The sequence below is a fragment of the Beta vulgaris genome, chromosome 7 (genome assembly GCF_026745355.1).
Source record: "Beta vulgaris subsp. vulgaris cultivar EL10 chromosome 7, EL10.2, whole genome shotgun sequence".
Classification (NCBI taxonomy): domain Eukaryota; kingdom Viridiplantae; phylum Streptophyta; class Magnoliopsida; order Caryophyllales; family Amaranthaceae; genus Beta; species Beta vulgaris.
Genome location: NC_079208.1, coordinates 11160430 through 11182980, shown reverse-complemented (window position 1 = coordinate 11182980; position 22551 = coordinate 11160430). Strand labels below are relative to the sequence as shown.

The window sequence follows — 22551 nt, the reverse complement described above, 5'->3', positions numbered from 1 at the left end:
CCCAGTCGATTTCATTCAACTCCATTCGAATTCAAACCCTAATTTCGAAATCAATTTTAAAAAAAGGAAAAGAAAAGTCTAAAAGATTATCGATGACCATGCATGTCCTTTTTGTTGAATGTTGAAGCAGGGGAGAGAGAAAGTAGGAATTTTACTAATCTATATTGCAGAAATAATGACGATTGTATAGTTTATATATATTTACGGGGATGTTAATGTTTCTAGTTTCCTTCGTCGCAACACTCGAGCGACGGAACAAATCCACCGACGGCTTCCTCCCTCGTTCGTTCGTTCAGATCTCCATCAACACTCGTTCGTTCTTCGTCGCCATTAACAATCGTATGTTCCTTTTTTCTTCGATTCCCTCGTTTTCTTCTTCGGTTGGCGAGGATGACTCGTTTTCTTCGGTTGGCGAGGATGACTCGTTCAGATCTGGTGGTTGATGCAAAGGGACTGACAACCGGAGATTATTTGTTACTGTTTTTCGTTTTTTTTAGTTTCTGTTTTTCGTTTTTTTTTTAGTTTTTGTTTTTCTTTTTTTTGTTTTTTAGTTTTCGTTTTTTTAGTTTCTGTTCGTTCGGTTCTTCCTTTTTTTAGTTTTTACTAATTATTTGTTACTTATAATATTTACTGTTTACAATATATTCATCTGTTTTTGCGATAATATATATTTGGTTGGATATATGTAGTTTTTGTTATTATATATAAATGTCAGTTTGTGATTTTGTTATAATTTTATCAGTTTGGAATTGATTTTGTGTCAATTTGACATAAAAAATGCAAAAAAATAATTTTTATTTTTTTATTTTTTTGGGGTTCAAAAGGGCTGCAATTTTGAGCTAAAACCGCAGCCCTTCTAAGTTAAAGGGCTGCGTTTTTATTCCAAAAACGTAGCCCTTCTAGCTACGAAGGGCTGCGTTTGTTGTTAAAACCGCGGCCCTTCCTTGTGAAATGCTGCGATTGAAAACCGCTGCCCTTCCTTTACAGTGAAGGGCTGCTATGGAAAGGTTTGTTGTCAAAATACGCAGCCCTTCCTTGTGAAGGGCTGCGATTGAAAACTGCAGCCCTTCCTTTACAGTGAAGGGCTGCTATGGAAAGGGTTGTTGTCAAAATACGCAGCCCTAAGCCCTAAGGGCATTTTTAACCGCAACCCTTTCTTGTTTTTCCACTAGTGAAGTAAAGCATTCCTATCAGTCTTTTGTTCCCAAGTTTCCCACCAAGCATCTAAACGTCTGTGGCATGGTCTTCAGCATGGTCACTATCCTGCCCTAGTCAGCCTCGTTTTCTGGGTTAAATGGTGCATCAGAATCCGATAAGTGATCGCTCGAATGTAGCATATATATAGAAATAACCAAAAGTGTTGACAAATTTAAAACAATATATATAAACATGTCTCAACATATTATTGTTAACAAATGAATTGAATTTAGCGTCACAATCAACATGAGTTAAATACTCAATCTTCATCTTATTCTTTTTACGGCCCCAACACAACAACCACCATACAACCACCACTGCCCTACCCCTTGACCGATACCGGAGCGCATCACCTGCGCTGCCACAGTACCACCCAGTTATACTTCCACCCAGCTATTTCTCTGGCTCTCACCTTTTTGTCTCCCCTCTTCACGGCTCCTACACCACAACACCACCACTTTGTTCACTGCACTGCTTCCCGTTGAGAAACCATCATCCCTCGTCGACTTTACTCCGCAGTGCAACAACCCCAATTCTCTTCAAATGTGTTTATGAAATGAGTACACTATGAGATAGTACATGTTTATCCAAATGATTATTCTTGAGTTGCGGGATGATTATTATGATATATTAATTCATAAATATTTTTTATGTGTTTTATGAACTAATGAACTCTCATGAGCTATTGCTATGAAAACATGATATGAAATGATTTTTCTACCTTAATTATTGTGGTAGATCTAAGATGAATTATTGATGATTGTCAACCTATGAATGTTAAAAGTTACAAAACATGATGAAGTAGTAAACACTTGAGGAAAAAAAGCAGAGGGTACGCAGAAAGGGTTGCGGTTATCTGGAAAACGCAGCCCTTAATGTTAACGGTTGCGGTTACCCGAAAAATCGCAGTCCTTGATGATAAAGGGTTGCGGTTTTTAGGCTAACCGCAACCCTTTGTGATTTTTTTTAAAATTATTTTCGCATCTTTAATTCCCTCAGTAACACTTTCCACTGAACATTCTAACCCTCGCTCTCTCTCTCCTTCTCGCACTCCAAACCCTAATCCTTTCAAAATTTTCACCGGTTCTTCTACACTTGCCCTAATTCTTTCAAAACTTTCGACAATGATTGGCCTTGGGATTTGGATTCACTAGTACATAATTAATGATTTGCGTCGGACCTAGGACAACAACAAAAACCCGATGTTTAGCAGGCAACATTAATACAAGGTGGTTATTCCACCTAAAAAAAATACTTGAATTAGCAATTTCATTTAAAACAAGATTTTTTTTGTTGAACTAACACAATAAACACACAAATTACCGTAGGAAGCGAGAGAACATCAATATCGTCATCAACACAATATTTCTCATTCATTGCATTTAAACAACTCTATAATTATTCTTCTTTAAGATACCCAAATAACCAGTTTTGTGTAGTGACAAAAGCCTCTACATTCTTAAGCGATAAAGATGACCTATATTTGGTAAAAACCCGCCCATCCATGGTGAATGAAGATTTAGAAGCAACATAAGTGATTGGAATAGCCAAACTATCCTTTGTCATTCTAGAAATAACAGGAAATGCAAAACATTGAGACTGTCAATACTTGAGCAAATCAAAATCAGAACTACGTAGAATAAGGGGATAATTAAGATAAGCATCAACATTAGATTGTACTCCTCCCACAGATAAATTACTGGTCTTAAGTTACTGGCTAGAGGTGGGCCTGGGTCAGGGGTGGTGGCTAGGCAATGGGCCTAGAGTTGAGTCAGGTGGTGGGCATGGGCTTGTGTCAAGGGTGGGTCTGGGCCTGGGTCAGTGGGTGGGCCTAGCATGGGGGTGAATTGAATTCGGGTAAGGGTGGGTGTTGGATCTGGTAAGTTTCCTAGGGTTTCTAAGGTTACGGTTTTGAAATAACTTTTTTATAACAATAATTAGAGCCAAGTAATTCCATTAAATCACAAACTTCTATAATAACTTTTTATAACACACATGAGGATAATCTAGGCTAGACAATTAAAGGGAAAACACAAAGATGGTTACCTTCATGATTAAAACAAGCAAACAAACTTAAAGAAGCTTTAAGAGTTCTTACAATACATAAAAAACAAAACCAATAAAAAACAATAAAGAATCGTATATGACGGAGGGCATCGCTAGTCAAAGCTAGTGATAGTGGAGCGAAAACTTGGATCGCTGATGAAGGTGGTGAGAGAAACGATTGTCGTTCATGATTCGGACAACGAACGACCAATGGCGAGCGTCGTACCTCGCCGCATGAGCAATCCCAACAAACTGCTATTGCTTGGGATTCTGGGCTCATGATCTTGATAAAGAGTCTATCAATACATACAAAGACACCCAAAAAGTTAAATAATCTAATAAATCCCGCATAACTATGTTTTTTCTTATACATAAAAAGTGAACAAGGTTAAAGTGGAATTAATAAATAAAGTCAGAAGTTCAAGTGGTACCACTAAAAAAATGGAGGAAGCATTAATTTAGAAATTTATGACAAAATTACTTGTCGATCAATGTTATTAATGATTGGTTATTATTGATATTTTCATTTTTAACTTCTCATATATAATCCTTAATTTTGCATAATACTCTGTCCATCCCCTAATATAAATTCAAATTCTGTTTTTACACGGGAATTAAGATAAGTGGAATCTTATTTTGTTTGGATAAATAGATTCATTTTTATTGCAACACACTTACATTGTTGTTTTAACTTTAACAAAAAATAAAAACTAAACATTTAATATTGCACAGTCTAATACGTAGAGAAGTTTAATGGGGTAAAAGATCCCATTTTATCATTAATAATGGTGCATTAGGAGCTGAAATTATGAGAACGTTTGGAAATAAAATTATTTTCATAAGGGAATTTCAGACATAATTATCGATTGAAAATAGAAATAGGACTTATATGTCGAGACATCTTATAAGGAAACATGACTTATATATGAAACTATCATCTTCGTATTAAAAGTCATATATATATATAACGATGCAAAATGTAATGTTAATGGATACAACTTCTGACAAATTTTGGATTGTTTTCTAGACTAAATATGGAGGCATATATGATTGTGTGGACTTCTACAAACAACCTGCTTTTGATCATCCACTAATGAAAAATCATACCTTTCATCCTCAGGTCAGGTTCCTGATAGTCTATCTCTTCCATATTTGCTTCTATCATAAATCTGATCGTCCTTTGTGTTTTAGTTTCAATTCAAAATGTTATTCCAATTTTTTTTTTTTTTTTTTTTTTTTTTGCTTGCTTCTTGTTGAAGTTCAGATGAGACCTAGTTATAGTCAAGAACGTATAAAAGCATCATCATCCAATGAAAAAACTATCAAATGTCGTTTCCGAAAGCTACAAGGTGGTGGATGTCCAACTGGAACGGTGCCTATCAAAAGAGTTAACAAGGATGATCGGAATCAAATAAAGAGTTCCACAAAAGATTATTTATGGAGGAGGAATCCAAACTCTATACAACCCGAACATGGACATCATGTAAATTTTTTTGTTATTAGAATTAAAAGTGTTGATTTTTCGTTTTGGAATTTATGGTAGGTTATTAGTAATTTAGTTGACCTATTCAAATTCAATTAACTTCTTACTTATAGTTATAGTGCGTTGTAAAAATTTCCTAATTAGACAAGTTTAAAAGTTATTAAAATAGACCCTAATTCTCTTTTTAATATTGAGCTTAACAATTGCCTAATTTTAATTTAAAAGTAGGCAGTCTCTCTTACAAGACAAACTAATTACGAATGAGTATCATTTTACAAATAATTTTCGGCCACAAAATATTGACATGTCACGTGGACACCAGATTTGAGAGTCTTTACTTTGTGAAGCTCTAGAATTAATTGCTTGGTAAACATGAACTTGCCACGTAGGATTTATGATTTTGCTTTAGATAATAATATAGATAGATGATGATAGTTAGCTGTTCTTGAATAACCTTTATAACATTTAAATCCTCGTGGTAAGTATAAATTTGGCTTGTTCTTTTTTTTTTTTGTCAACTTATCTAAAATTATTTTAACTTTTCCGAACTTAATTGATTGAACTTATCTAAATTTAACCTTATTTTAACTTATTAAATCTTATTTTTTATGTATATCAAATCTTATTTTTGTTAACCTATAGTTATTAGATCTTATATGTTTTTTGGTGTTCATCTGCATTTCACGTCAAATATAAAGGTATTAATTTTCAATCATTTAATTTTACCCCTTAAATAAATCTCCCTAAATACTGGTTATATGAAAAACAGGTTGACAACATTAAATGCAATTATTTTCATAATTGATTGATCGACTTTTAGACTAATTTTTCTTGGTATTGCGATTGTTAAAGAAAGCTAGTGTGAAACCCACAACTAATACTCAGTTACATAATCAAATTATTCCTAAGAATAATTAGGGAATCAATTTCAATAGTATATAGGTGATCAATCAATCATGAAAATAAATCAATTTGTTATCTAAGCAAATACATATTATAATTGAATTCAATTTTACCTATTATAGGTAAAACATATTTTGTTGCGCCTTTAAAAGATTTCATATCACTTTCTAAAATCTTAATCAACTAAACAATGATAACCTTGTGGAAAAAGATATTGCAAAACGACCTAAAATAATCAAGAAATTTCTTACCTAATATATCGATAAAACAATCTAATTAATGAATAATTGTTTTTATAAAAAATAATTAAGGCAATCATATTATAACATAATGCTTACCTATTAATTTCTCACATAATAATAAGCTAAGAAGTAACTATAGAAAAAGTGGACAAATTTTTAAATCAGTTATCTTATGTGAAAGCAATTTTTTCTTATTAATAGTGAGATCTTTTAATTTATTATACTGTCATATTGTACAAATCAAATTTAAAACTTATCTAAATTAGAATGATAATTGTATAATTGAACGTTAGTTTTTTTTAATCATATGGTGTATAACCATTTCTTTTTATGTTTTCTAAACATCATCATAATTATATTTATGAATCAATATAATTATTTTTATCATTAGCTCATCATCATTATTTAAATTGAAATATCAATATCAACTAACATATTTTACATATATATGAGTTTTATCACTAATCATAGATGTAATTATAAATTCTATAATTATATGCATTTATATTTATAAGTATCAGATGCTCCCTCCCTTTCTTTTTAACGTTTACATACACTTTGAGTTTTTGATACCATTCACAAATTTATGTTTGATTTTTATTTGTGATTAATGGGTAAGAAAAAATATAGTCATGTGGGATATTGTTTGATTTATCTCGATATATAATAAGTACTTTTAGAATGTCAACTTTTTAAAATTTTTGCAAATGAAAAATTATAGATACTATTAATGTTCAAATATTTACCTTGGTAAGCGTGAAAAGATAAGAGCCTAACTACTAAAAAGAAACTGAGAGAGTATATAACTCAATAAACAAAAGCCTATTACATTTAGAAATAATCCCTAATCATGATAATATACTATAAAAATTCTAAATAACACAATAGAATCATTTTCATAAACAATGATAAAGATAGCTTGAATTTCAATAAATTTAAAAAATTTAATAAGATAATAAAATTATCATATTAAATCCACAACACAAATGATTATAAGCAACGATAATCATAAAAAATATCACAAATTAATCTTTGTCCCTTTTCCATTTAGGGTAGATTATTATTCTATTGTAAATAAAAAGATCCATGATAAGCGACACTAACATTAAACTTTGGAAAAATATAAGTTGAATGAGAAATTAAACTTACCATATTTGACTTGTAATATAATTCGAAAGTTAGATGGGGCTGATTGATTTCGGCCATGCTTATATGGATCATGATATTAGTTGCAGGGATTAATTTAAACTATAATTAACATTATTAATGTTTTTTTCTTTAAACATTACAATTTAGAAAATCACATATAATATTGATTGATTGACATTTACTATTAACGGAGGCAATAATTAAGATTGATTGATAATTTAAATTAATTGTCATGTTTAGTTGGTCATTAGTACAATTTTCGAACATAACCAATATGGCAATTAAAAATTTCGGCCAAAAGTATATCAATTTTAGATTTTAATTACGTAATCGTAACATAATTTACGTCAATTATATTAATATATAAATGGGATATGCTCGATTTTCGGAAATCTCATATGATATCGTAATATTAATTGTCTAACTTAAAAAATCAATCAACATAAATCACAATTTCTTTTGTATTTTTCATATAATTTTCGACCATAATATTGTGAATTGCCACGTGGACACCCGATTTGATAGTTTTAGTTTGTGAAGCTCTAGAATTGCTCGGTGATTGTAAGCTTGACACATATGATTTAGGATTTTACTTTAGATAATAGTATAGATAGATAATCCTTTAATATAGTCTTTCTATTTAGAATATTTTAATTTTTAAGAGACAAAAGAAGTTAGATGGAATAATTGCAATGTTTGAAATATAAAAAGGAATAATTAAGAATGGAGATTTGTTGGTAAGATTTGAGAAATGTAGCTTATTATTCACAAACTCGTATATTCTCAAACAAACTTAGCTAAATTAGGAGCTACATATGTATATTATGCTTCTTTTTTCCAATTATCTACTCGTATTGCTTTAAGGGGAATATTAAACAGTGTGTGAATAAGGAAGGATCGCAAGAAAAATATGCAAATTGAGAAGTTTCTTTAACAATTAATCATAACTTGCATGGTTGTATTTCGTATGTACATAATTTTTCACAATTGTAGAATTACTGTAGAGATAGGTATCATGTGATTTGGCTTCGTAGTGGCTAAAGAAATTTCGTGGAAGTTGAACCCTTTTATATTTATTTATTCTTGAAATTTAATTATTCAACTTAGAGAAAAGTTTGACTTGCAACCAACAACTGAAATATTTTCAGTAACACACCAAATTGAGAAAGAATAAGTCAACCTTGGTCAGCTACATTTGTAATAGTAGTACGATTGTTTCAGTCATGCCACTTCTAGAAAAAAAAATAGTTCAGTCATGAAAATCTCCATTTTTAATTATATATAGTGAATTTTGTAAGTGAAAAGCAATAGTGGGGAACACAACAAACGATCATTATCAACATAGCATGTTAACTTTATGTTTTTATGCTTACTTTAATTTGTTTAATAATTCTATAATTAATTATCAACATAGCACCTAAATTTTTTAAAAATAAAGTAAATCAACTTATTTATAAAATTATAAATGAATATACATTATAAATTGATAGTGATATGTGAGAATAAAAATAAGTACATAGATAAAGGGCATAAATAAGTAGATCAATCTTATTACATTATTTGATTTTATTAAAAATTAAATATGAAAAAAATAAATTAAAAAGGATCTAGATAAAAAAAATGGTAATGACAACTACATTATTCGAATGTAATTATAGTAAAAAAATGGAATAATCAAAAAATATATGAGTAATCAAACCGTTAATTACACCTCATATATTGCGCAAAAAATATAAATTAAAACGAATCTGGATTTAAAAAATGGTAACGACAACTACATTATCGAATGTAAATATAGTAAAAAAATAAATATAATGACTTTAATTACTACGTTTTAATCAATTGATAGATAATCAACCAATACTTTGTTGTTAACACTACAACATTTCGTATTATTTAAATCAATATCTTCAAAATACTCATCATCAATTTTGTAAGCTCTTGATGAAATGCATTGTAGATTATATAACATCATGTTCGAAAAATTAAAATATGGACGAAAACCATGTATTGTTATCTTAACGTCTTCAACATAAGCCCAAACCTCATTACTTCTATTAAAATAATATGTGAACATACTGGACACATTGTGCAAATAAAGATGGCTTCTACGAAAAAGTGTTAAAACCATAGATTCAACATCTAGGAAATTCGAATATTCAACTTTAAGGTGCCATTTTTTGGTTGGATTTTGTGTTTCTCTTATTTTTTTGTGGAGAACATAATATTGACTTAGAGATGGGGGGGGGGGGGGGGGGAAGTTGACATCAATATGAAAATTGAATAAACGAAAACGAGTTGTGATGTTCGATGAGAAAACTTCACTATTTATACTAAAAAATGTTATGTTTATTTTTCATATATATGTTAATTAGCTAATTAGTACCCAAAATCATGGTTGATTGACAATTAGGATAAATATTGATTGATTGATAACTTAATTTTATTAATAAGTGTTTAAGAATTTTGGGTAGTATCAATTTAAATTAACTGATTGATTGACAATTGCCATTAACAGAGACAATAATTAAGATTGATTGATAATTTAAATTACTTCCTATATTTAGTTGGTTTGTAAAATTTTCGGACATAACCAATATGGCAATTAAAAATTTCGGCCAAACTAATATTAATTTGAGATTTGAATTACGTACTTGTAACCATAATTAACATCAATCACATTAATATGATATCATGAAATTACTTGCCTAACTTAAAAAATCAATCAACTTAAATTTCGATTGCCTTTGCATTTTTAATAAAATTTTCGGCCGTTATATTCCAAAACGCCACGTGGACACTCTATTTGAGAGTTTTAGTTTGTGAAGCTCTAAAATTGCTCGGTGATTGTGAGCTTGACACGTAGGATTTAGAATTTTACTTTAGATAATAGTATATATTTGATGAAGAGTGTGTGTGGCTTTAGTGGAACATCTCGTTGGCAGCATTGGGTTTTCTTCCTCCAATTTGTTGGGAGAGTCTTCCATTGTGCTATATTTTCGCAGGTCAGATGCAAACCCAAAGAATAGTTAGCTTCTTTTATTTGGGCTTTCTTCATCCAATTAGTTTCCCTTTAATGATGGTTGTCAATGCTTCTTTTTTTTTCTTTCTTCTTCTAATTTTCCTACAAAACAAATACAAAGTAATAACTAAATAGGTTTTAAAGCAAAATATTTACATAGTAAAAATATACTACTATTATAAATATTAAATAAACTAACTTAGTAAGTATAAGTATTACTAGCTAGAATCAAGCAAGTAAGTTATCGAGCATATTTTTTCATATTTGGAAACAACTTTAAATACAAAGTAATAACTAAAAAGGTTTTAAAGCAAAATATTTACATAGTAAAAATATACTACTATTATAAATATTAAATAAACTAACTTAGTAAGTATAAGTATTACTAGCTAGAATCAAGCAAGTAAGTTATTGAGCATATTTTTTCATATTTGGAAACAACTTTATTACTTAAGTAACTTAACTGTTAAAACATAAGAAGAAAACCTATTATAAGTCTCATAACTTATATCAAAAAGTAATATAATGGTCGAAAATCATGTATAAAATAGAAACTTATTAGTAGTGGCTTGGTTGGTTGCCTTGAACACGTAGCCCTGATTTTCTTTCCCATGGAGCGAGATACTAGGGTTATTTTGAAGTGGAGTATTGATAATATTAGGATTCTATTCTTTCAAAACTTTTTGAGTATAAGGTTAATTAGGAGTTTTAGCTTTGGTAGGATTTAGGGGTGCTAATCGAGTTAAGCAGCTCGCGAGTAGCTCGTGATCGACTCTATCAATACTCGGTCAACGCTCGACTCGAATTTGCTTGACTCGAGTTCGTGATCGACTTGAATTTGCTCGGTTCATTAATGTAAACTAGCAAATTATACACGCAACGTATGCCTAGTTTTTTTATTTGTATTTCTTCAAACATAAGTTCTAGCCTCTTTTGGGTATAAACAGGGGCAAGAATTTCAACATTAGACATTCTTTTAGGCTAAATTTTGTAGACTAAGCCTTTATCACTTAACCCTTCTTTTATATATTTTTTAATTATTCTTATTTTAGGTTTATAAAATTAAACTTGATGAAGAGTAAAATAATGTTAAGTTAATTTATCTAGGATTTCTTAAGTTGTATTAACATTTTATTTTGTGTTAAATAAATTATTTTACTTTTTTAATTGATTAAATTTTCCATTTTGATATAATACTTTATTGTGTTTGCGAATTGATTGATAAGATATGTGATTGATGCAATATTCCTTTTTACTTTTTTGCAGCATAAATGTACTAAATCTTATAGTCAGTGTTTCTTTTATTGGTGGCTCAATTATAACTTGATTAATTACCTTCCAAATTTTAATCTTTTAATGCTATATTTGAGTTTAAATTTTATTTTCCCCTTTTTTGGTAGTAGTTGATTTACTAATGGACAGTTAAGAAAATTTATAGGGGCCATATTTCCCCCTCCCTTTTTTTAATAGTGAAAACCAAATATACATATTTTGGTTTTTGATGGAATTCATAAATACAAATATATATATATATATATATATATATATATATATATTATATATATATAAATAATATATATATATATATATATATATATATATATATATATATATAATATATATATATATATATATATATATATATATAGTAGTGTTCTAGTTTGCAAGTTGTTTATGTTTGTTTCTCTGAAGTAATTTGGGCTTTATTTTACCAGTTTGCCATTGTTCAAACTAATTCTGATCCGAGTACTACAAAATGTTATGGGGCAACCGGCATATTCAATGACTATCGTTTATCTATTAGAGCATCTCAGTACTCTTCTGGAGAAATGATATTTCAGAATGGAAATGACATGATAAAAGTTGGTTGGACAGTAAGTTATCAATCAAATAATACGTCATGCAATTGATATGATTAAACCGACATAATTGACTTAACTTAATTTCTTTGAAAATATCTTTCCTCTTATGTAATTGGAGGTTAATCCGACACTAAACAAGGACGATCGCATACACCTTTTCCAATATTTAAGGGTAAGCTTACAATATATTCCTTTGTTCTTTGGAGGCTACAATTTTCGATTATAATTTGTATGTAATCTAGAAATTCAATACTCAATACATATTCTAGTTTCATATAAATAAGACTAACATGCTTTATGTGTCCTATGTAGGCTGGCCAGTATAATTGTTTCAATACATTATGTCCTGGTTTTGTCAGCACTAATAAAGATATACCAATTGATAGTGAACTTGTTCCTAGCTCAAAAAGAGGAGGGATTCAAAGAAGCATAAGTTTATTCGTTTATCAGGTATAAAGCATATCTAAAATTCTAGAAATTGAAGTGTCATCTTTTTTTTTAGCTAAATGATCACCAGCCAATGTTCATGATATGAAATGGGAAGGATGTTGAGAACAAGAATTGGTGGCTTGAACTATGTGGTATAGTCGTTGGATTTTGGCCGCACCAAATATTCACGGCAATGCAAGATGCAGCTACTTATGTTGCAGTTGGTGGGGAAGCATATGGCCCACCTGGTCAACCTCTTCCACCCATGGGAAATGGTTACTACCCCTCTGAGGAGTTAGTACTAACTGCATATTGTCGTAACTTTACAATTTTAGATGCAAATCGACAATATATTAATCCTCAACAAATTGAAAGATTTGCACCTGAATGGCGTTTTGGTGTCTATAATATGGGAATATATAAAAATAGAGGACGAACGATATGCTACGGTGGAACTACTCTTTAATCATCTAATATTTTGTCGTATGCTTTAATAAATTTATTATCCACAAGTTTATAATTTGACTTTGTTTGGAATGTATACTATCGGATGATTGAAGCTTATATTTTGTTTTAAACATTATCATTTTGCTACTACTATTTTATCGTATTTATTGTCAATTCCCTAATTAATTTTAATATATTGTCTTGATAGTGACGTATAAGCAATGAATATGTTAAGGAAGACTACTCATCATTTTTGTTGGATTTTATAAAGAGAAAAAAAAACCAAAAGTGTATGGGGGATGTCTAAGTTCCCTACTGGTTTAACTGGACCATTAACGGCCAACATGGTCAAACCATTCCGGCGTCTTCGGATGACTCGGATGAAAATTGTAGTGCCTTGCAGGCTAGTAACCTAGCAGAGTTGGTCTTCCGACCAATTATTTTCCCTTAAAAGAAGAAATTACTCAATAACATCAAAACCAAAGTCATTATATATAGCCATATATCGATCATTAGACGGTCATTACGGTTTAGATACTTTGTAAAATTTCAAAGATTTTTCTTATGAATACAATATCTTATAGGATTTTCATATTTAAATGCTTATTGGCATTTTGCGTTTTGTTTCTTGTATTATCCTTTTTGAGGAATTAATTTTTTGAAGAATGACTCGTAAATTCAACTTTTAATTTGGCATAACTATGACATAAAATTAGAAAAAAAAAATATGCAGCCATTAAAGATTTATATTGGAAGATAAATTTAGAGATATTAAATAATATCAAAACACTAATTAATAATACTAATCCATGTATAGTTTTCACATAATTTTTTTATATCTACAAACATCAATGATCTCAAGAGAAAATAAAAGAGATATAGAGGGAGTGGTGGGAGCTCAGTGGAGTACCACCTTGAATTTTAGGGCATTGTCCAAGGTTCGAATGCTCATTCCAACAATATGTTAGGGGCATTCACTTGCGGTGGTAATGAACCTTTGGACATGTTGACTTTTGGACTGTTTAGCCTTGTACACAACCTCTAAGTTGGTTTGTGTCCTACAGGCTAGTAGCCTAACAGGGTTGGTCTTCAGACCAATTATCTTCCCTAAAAAAAAGGAATTACTCAATTGTATATATGAAAACCAAAGTCATTATATGTACTCATAGAACATTTAATGGTCATTACGGTTCAGAAACTTTCTAAAATTACAAGGATTTTTTCTATGAATACAGTATCGTTTAGGATTTGCACACTTAAATGCTTATTGGCATTTTGCTTTTTGTTTCTTGTATTATCCTTTGTCAAGATTTTTTTTTAAGAATGACTCGTAAAATCAACTTTTTATTTGGCATAACTATAACATAAATTTCGAAAAATAATATATGCACCCATTAAAGATTTATACTAGAAGATAAAATTAGAGACATTAATTAACACCAAAACACTAATTAATAACACAGATTCACGCATATTTTTCACATAATTTTTTTATATCTACAAACACCAATGATCTCAAAAGAAAATAAAAGAGATATGATGGAGTGGTGTCACTCGATAACCAGGGCATTGCCCAAGGATATAATTCATCTCAACAATATGTTGGGGACCTTCACTTGTGGTGGCAATGGACCTTTATACTTGTTGTATCTTGGGTTGTTTAGTCTTTTACCCAACTTCTAAGTTAGTGTATCCTGCAAGCTAGTAGCATAGCAGGGTTGATTTTCAGACCCATTATATTTCCTTAAAAAAAGGAATTACACAATCGCATCAAAACCAAGTTCATTATATCTAGCCATAGAACATTTAATGGCCAATACGGTTTCGATACTTTTTAAAATTACAAGGATTTCTTCAATGAATAAAGTATCTTTTAGGATTTCCAGAATTAAATGTTCATTGGCATTTTGCTTTTTGTGTCTTGTATTATCCTTTTGTAGGTTAGGAATGACAAGTAAATTCTATTTTTAATTTGGCATATTTATAACATAAATTTTGAAAAATAATATATACTGCCATTAAAGATTTATACTAGAAGATATATTTAGAGATATTAAATTATACCAAAACATTAATTAATAACATTGATTCACGTATAATTTTCACATAATTTTTTATATATCTACAAACACCAATGATCTCAAAAGAAAATAAAAGACATACGTAGGAAGTGGTGGTAACTCAGTGGAGTACCACCTTGAATTTTAAGGCATAGCACAAGGTTCGAATGCTCATTCCAACAATATGTTGGGGGCATTCAGTTGTGGTCGCAATGGACCTTTAGACTTGTTGTCTGTTGGGCTGTGTAGTCTTGTATCCACCTCTAAGTTGGTGTGTCCTCTAAGCTAGTAGCCTAGAAGAGTTGGTTTTCAGACCAATTATCTTCCTTAAGAAAAAGAAATTACTAAATAGCATCAAAACCAAAGTCATTATTTGTAGCCATACATTTAATGGTCACTACGGTTTAGATACTTTCTAAAATTACAAGGATTTTTTTCTATGAATACAGTATCGTTTAGGATTTGCACACTTAAATGCTTATTGACATTTTGCTTTTTGTTTCTTGTATTATCCTTTTTCACGAATTAATTTTATTTAGCAATGACTCGTAAATTCAACTTTTAATTCGGCATAACTATAACATAAAATTTGAAAAGTAATATATGCACCCATTAAAGATTCATACTAGAAGATAAATGTAGAGATATAATACCAAAACATTAATTAATAAGACAAATTCACGTATAGTTTTCACATATTTTTTTTATATCTACAAACACCAATGATCTAAAAAGAAAATAAAAGAGATATGAGGGAGTGGTGGTAGCTCAGTCGAGTACCACCTAGAATTTTAGTGCATTTGCCCAAGGTTCGAGTGATCATCCCAACAATATATTCGGGGCATTTACTTGTGGCAATGGATCTTTAGAGTTGTTGTCTTTTGGGTTATTGAGCCTTTTACCCAACTTCTTAGTTGATGTGTCCTGCAGGCACTAAACCTAGCAATATTAGTTTTCAAACCAATTAATTCCCTTAAAAAAAGAATTACTCAATCGCATCAAAACCAAATTCATTATATGTAGCCATACAACATTTAATGGTCATTACAGTTTCGATATATACTTTTTAAATTACAAGGACGACCATACTCAAATGTTTATTGACATTTTCCTTTTGGTTTCTTGTATTATCCTTTTACACGTTAAGAATGACTTGTAAATTCAACTTTTAATTTGGTATAATGTAAACATAAATTTCGAAAAATAATATATGTTTCCACTAAAGATTTATACTAGAAGATAAATTTAGAGATATTAGATAATACCAAAACATTAATTAATAACTCTAATTCACGTATAATTTTTACATAATTTTTTGAAAAATTTGTCAAAAAAAACCTTTTAGGTTCAATTTTGCGAAAAAAACCTTATAAAGCATTCTTTGCTAAAAGAAACCACAAACTAAAATTTTCTTGCAAGAAGAAACCTATTTCCATTTTTCGGTGTGTTTTTTCTCAATTTCGACAATCATCATTGTATCTTTCTTTAACCCCCAATTTCTATTAACTGTAACACCACCCCTATTCATCTCAAAAACAACACCGAAAAATTGAAATAGTTTTCATCTTGCAAGAGAAATTAAGTTTGTGGTTTTTTTCACAAATAATATGTTAAAAGGTTTTTTCTGGCAAAATTTAACATTTAAAAGGTCTTTTTTGACAAATTTTCCTAATTTTTTTTATATCTACAAAAACTAATTATCTCAAAATAAAATAAAAGAGATATAGAGGGAGTGGTAGCTCAATGGAGTACCACGTTGAATTTTAGGACATAGCCCAAGGTTGGGAGCATTAACTCGTGGTCGCAATGGACCTATAGACTTGTTGTATTTTGGATTGTTTAACCTTGTATCCAACCTCTAAATTAGTATGTCCTGCAGGCTAGTAGCCTTGCAGGATTGGTTTTCAGACCAATTATCTTCCATAAGAAAAAGGAATTACTAAATAGCATCAAAACCAAAGTTATTATATGTAGCCATACATTTAATTGTCATTACAATTTAGATACTTTCTAAAATTACAAGGATTTTTTCTATGAATATAGTATAGTTTACGATTTCCACACTTAAATACATATTGCCGTTTTGCTTTTTGTTTCTTGTATTATCCTTTTTAAGGAATTAATCTTATTTAAGAATGACTCGTAAATTTAACTTTTAATTCGGCATATATAACTATAACATAAATTTCGAAAAATAATGTATGCACCCATTAAAGAATTATACTAGAAGATAAAATTAGAGATATTAAATAATACCAAAACATTAATTTTTTTTTTGAAAGAGATACCAAAACATTAATTATAACACCAATTCACGTATAGTTTTAACATAATTTTTTTTATATCTACAAACACCAATGATCTAAAAAGAAAAAAAAAAAAAGATATGGAGGAAGGGGTGGCAGCTCAGTGGAGCACCACCTTGAATTTTAGGGCATTGCCCAAGGTTCGAATGCTCATCCCAACAATATGTTGGGAGCATTCACTTGTGGTGGCAATAAACCTTTAGACTTGTTGACTTTTGGGGTATTTAGCCTTATATCCAACCTCTATATTAGTGTACCCTATAAGTTAGTAGCCTAACAGGGTTTGTCTTCACCCAAATTATCTTTCCTAAAAAAAGGAATTACTCAATAGCATCAAAACCAAAGTCATTATATGTAATAGCCCTACTTTTAAAAACGTTTATTTAAAAGTTAATTATAATTATTAAGTTAATTATGTTCCGAAAATCTTATTTTATTTGAGTTATAGAGTATAAATTTTATTGTCGTATTGTAAAAATAATTATTTACTTAATTTTACGAAATTATTATTAGCAATTCATATATTGAGTTTTATGCGAACTAGCTTAATTGTATTTTGCCCAAAATAGAAACCCAAATCCCGACCCACCATTTGTCGGTTTAATGGTTAACAAAAACCACATTTTAGCCTTCTCCCTCATTCTCGAGTCTTCTAAACCCAAAACCCCCAAAATTGAAAAACCCCGTAAAACCCCAAAACCCGAAACCCCAGTTACCCCTCTCTCTCTCCCGCGCAGCTCTTCTCTTTCAGTTCGCCGGAATACCCCCTGTTGCTCGTCGGAGATTGCTTTCCGTTCACCGGCGTTGTCGTTCGAGTCTTTCTCTCTCCTCCCTCGAAGCTCTCTTTTTTTCCTTTCGCGCGTTTGTTGTTCGCGATTGTGCTGCCGCTCTCCACGCCGTTGTTGGGTGGTGCTCCGCCACCACCGCACGTCGTCGTTCTGCTGCAGGTTGTGGTCGTGGTGCCGTCACCGGTCGGATCTTCCCTCCCCTGCTCGCGTTGCTGTTGTTGGTTGATTGCTGCTGCCGTTGTGTTACTGTCGTCCTTCGTCGCGAGCCGCTGCTTGGGTTCTTGTCTTCGTGCCGCCACTGCTGCCTCGTGGTGCTGCCAGCCGTGGTGGTGGCGTGTTTTGTGGTTTGACAGAGGTACTATACCTCCTTTATGCTCTGTTTTTCTTATCTTGTTATGTCCTTTTGAAATTTAGATGCAAATTAGGAATTGATTTATGGAATATTGATTATGAAATGGGATTACTAGTTGTGTGATATTGATGCTGTTGAATTATCACCGTTTGTGAATTCATATATTAAAATTGGATTGTGTTTATGTTGGATGATTTCATAAATAGAATATCATTGAATTGTTGTGAATAATTAGTGGTACATGGATATTGGATATGCTCATATACTTTATTGATAAATTAGGTTGATTTAGTGTTAGTTTTATGAAAGATTAGTACATAGAAGTTTTCGAACTAGTTTAGTAAGATGTGTTAGTTTAGCATGATTAATGGAAGTTATACTCTAGCTATGTTGGGTAGTAAGGAAATCTAATTGAATTATGTGTTCAATTAGAGGTAGTTATTTGAATAAGTAGAAGAGTTCATAGTAAGAGGAATCAGAAATGATTATTGGTATTACTTGATATTGTTAGTGAAACCATGATTGAGTTATGGACTTGAAGAGTTATTTAAAAAGCGATAATTATTCTTAGAAGGTTAGTAGTATAGAATTGGTTATGTTAGTGTTACTGTCTCCTAATCAAGGAGTTGTAGTTTGATTCGTGAAGTATTCATATTTGAGAAAGTCGATCGAGTTAGTTTTATATAATTAAACTAGATGAGAAATACTTGTTATTAGTTAATGGTTAAAGAATTGGAATGTTGTGAGCTATTAAGAGTTAATCTATATTTCTTGGTCCTAATGTTAATAGAAAGTGGTTAATCCATGAATAATATTCATGTTATCAATCTGAATAGTTGTTCGAGTTCATTGTTAATTATGTTATTGGTTTGTTTATGCGATACATGAAAGTTGTTTCTACGTTATTGGAAGTTCACTGAATTGTGGAAGGTGGTATACCTGATTTATAATTAGAATTCTAATTGTAGGTTATTCTTTTGTCAAAGTATATACTATATTAATAAGTGGATTGATGTGGTAAGTTTGTGATAAGTGTTCTATGTATACTAGAATGATGTTTTAGAAGATTAGTCATATGAAAATCTGACTAGAGTTATCTTTGATACTATGGGGAAGAATAGTTTGAGTAGACTGCTTAAATGGGTCAACCTAATTAATAACCTCACATGAAGTCAAAGGAAGGATTAACTAATACTATAATAATATGAAGAGTATGAAAGTTAGATTACTTAACTATGGAGTAGATCGGTGAAGATGTGTTTGATAAAGTATTTTAGTTAGATAGCTATAAATAGAATAATATAATAAAGTGATGTGGATTGATTAGAATTGAGAGGACTAAGTTGGTTTATAAGATTACTTAAGTGCAAGTTTGTACATTACTTTAAAGTAGTTTGAATTACACAATGAATGACTTCTAATTAGAAGAGAGGTTGACTCGCTATACTAAGTAAGAATATGATCCACTAATGGTTGTTATTGGAATCAAACTTACGAGAACACATGACCCATAATTGATTAGGTCTAATCGACCTTTGTTTCATGAATCTCGAGTTGTGGAATCTACGCTAACTCTCCTTAGTTAATTCTAAGAGAGACTTATTGTAATTGTTGATGGTGTTTGATAACGGTTATTATCATTATTGAGATGAGTCTACATAGATATTGGTGAAGTGAAAAAGAATATGAACTATCTATATGCAAAAGTATGTGATGTGTGGAATCGGGTTAGTAACTCTCGCTAGTTAATTCTAGCAAAGAGACTTACTGTCACTATGGTTGGGTATTTTATAGAATATGATTAGTTACTTGTGTGGTAAGTATGTTTTGTAATTGTAATTGAGTTGAATCGAAATGCATAACCATATTGGCCTCGAAATACTTAAGCGATTATAACTCTTTAAGAAGAAGCCTTGCTTGTTGTTCAATGATTGTCAAGGATTACTATAACTATGGAATAGTTCTAAGAATGACGATTGATTTATGAACGATAATCGAAAGGAATCTAAAGGGGAAAGTAGCCTCGTCTGAGTCGACGGATGAGGTGACATGAACAGTGCCCCATGGACTGTGAACCTTGGGGCCTCACAGGGAAATTTGCCCATTGCTCTGTAGGCGATAATCGGGCGATATATCAGGTAATGTGAAACCTGTGGATGGCTGATGAAATCAGCGAAAAAATGTACTCCGGACTAGTCGCGGTTATTGGCCAAAAGTAAAGTGAATGGTTGGGTGACGACCCCCACTGTCGGAGTGTAAGCTTTGTCTCCTCCGCCGCGTTCTCTTTCCCCCTAGTTAAAAGGAATGTTATTTCAAAGTATGAAAGTTATATCGATTGTGGATCCTCGATTAGGAATCGTATCGTGGTAATTGTTTCGATATCGGATTCCCGATAAGGAATCATATCAGGTAAGTAATGAATGTTTATTCAGTATATGAATATGAATATCGATATTGGTTTCCTGATAAGGAGGCATATCATGGTAAGTGATACTAACGTTAGATTCCCGATAAGGAATCGTATCTTGTTATGTGGATTCTCGATAAGGAATCATATCTCATTATTAGATTCCCGATAAGGAATCGTTATGATGAAAGTTATTATGTCATTTATTGCCTGATAAGGGTTTATGTACGACAGTATAAGGGAATGATTGATAGAGTATGAAAACATAAGTTTGGATTTTTAATAAGAAATCAATTAAAGGAAGTAAAGTATATTACTTATTTCAAAGTTGGTGACCTCATATTCCTACTATGGAATCGTGGTAAGTTAAAAGGTTGATTAAATGAGAATATATGAAACGTATCATTGTTAGGAGTCACCTTAGTGTGTTTGTTACTATGTGATTAATGATGTATTATGAAATGTGGAACTAGAAATATAATATGTACGTTCAACAAGATTATTGTTGCTAAGCATGCTATGATGGATGTGATTATTGAACTTATGTTGACTGCTGAGTCGTTTTCAAGTAAAAGCCACTAAAGCATGTGTTACTCTTGTTTATGGGTTAGTACTCAGCTTTGCTGATGTGTATACGTTGTTTTGTCATTTCTGTGGCCTGTCACTTGGTGGGTGGCAGTATCTTAAATGTTTCAGGTTGAAGCCGTGAGTTATTCTTTTGCAAGTTGAAGCTGATACGAGATGATGCAGTATTATATTTGTTATTGAAGTGAGGACGCTCCATTTGTAATAGTTAATCGTTTAATTTCTATAATATATTTTCTCTATTTAAGAATCGCTAGCTAAGTGCTCCTGATTCTCTGTTGGTTGTTGCTCCGCGAAAGCGTTGAGATTGTTGAGCTTTGGGATTTGGAAATATTTTATAAATTGAAATTGCAACAGATTCATATTATTTCTCGCTTAGCGTTGTCCTATTTTCAAAGGAAACTCTGCCGGATTTTCTGTAGAAATTCATGAGAATAGAGTCTGAGAATCAGAGCATAGTTATAATAGTTAATTTATTTGAATAGAGTTTGGAATTGAGTCCCACACTCTCCGATGTAATTTGGTGAGTGTGATGGTAATAGTTCGGGTTATCTCGACTAGAGTCTCTTTCGCTGTGCTTAATCTTTTATAAGCTGGTCGGGAGAATTCGGGCTGTTACATTATATGTAGCCATGGAACATTAAATGTTTATTACAGTTTAGATACTTTCTAAAATTACAAGGAATTTTTCTATGAATACAATATCTTTTAGGATTTCCATACTTTAATGTTTATTGGCATTTTGCTTTTTGTTTCTTGTATTATCATTTTTGTACAAATTACTTTTTTTAAAGAATGATTCGTAAATTCAACTTTTAATTTGGTATAACTATAACATAAATTTCGAAAAATAATATACGCAACCATTAAAGATTTATAGATAAATTAGATATATATCTAGTAATACCAAAATATTAATAAATAACACTGATTTATGTATAGTAATCACATTTTTTTTTTATATCTATACCAATGATCTCAAAAGAAAAGAAAAGAGATATAGAGGGAGTGGTGGTAGCTCAGTGGAGTACCATCTTGAATTTTAGGCCGTTGCGAGGTTCGAATGCTCATCGCAATAATATGTTTGGGACATTCACTTGTGGTGACAATGGACCTTTAGACTTGTTATCTTTTGGGCTGTTTAACCTTTGTATCCAACCTCTAAGTTGGTGTGTCATGCAGGCTAGTAGCCTAACAGGGTTGGTCTTCAGACCAATTATCTTCCCTAAAAAAATGGAATTACTCAATAGCATAAAAAACAAAGTCATTTTAT

The 22551-nt window shown here is 31.0% G+C and overlaps 1 protein-coding gene and 1 long non-coding RNA gene across 2 annotated transcripts; both read left to right on the top strand.

The window, feature by feature from the left end:
- The first annotated feature begins 175 nt into the window (after positions 1-175).
- LOC104898746 (uncharacterized) lies at positions 176-12799 on the top strand. The gene is made up of 6 exons (XM_057390715.1): positions 176-184; positions 4271-4782; positions 11309-11315; positions 11758-11916; positions 12217-12354; positions 12449-12799. Exons 1-6 carry the CDS (start codon positions 176-178, stop codon positions 12797-12799), a joined length of 1176 nt encoding a protein of 391 aa, XP_057246698.1.
- Positions 12800-17809: 5010 nt separating this feature from the next.
- LOC130592190 (uncharacterized) lies at positions 17810-21645 on the top strand. The gene is made up of 2 exons (XR_008970416.1): positions 17810-18289; positions 21373-21645. It is a non-coding gene; the product is annotated as an uncharacterized LOC130592190 (long non-coding RNA).
- Positions 21646-22551: the final 906 nt, after the last annotated feature.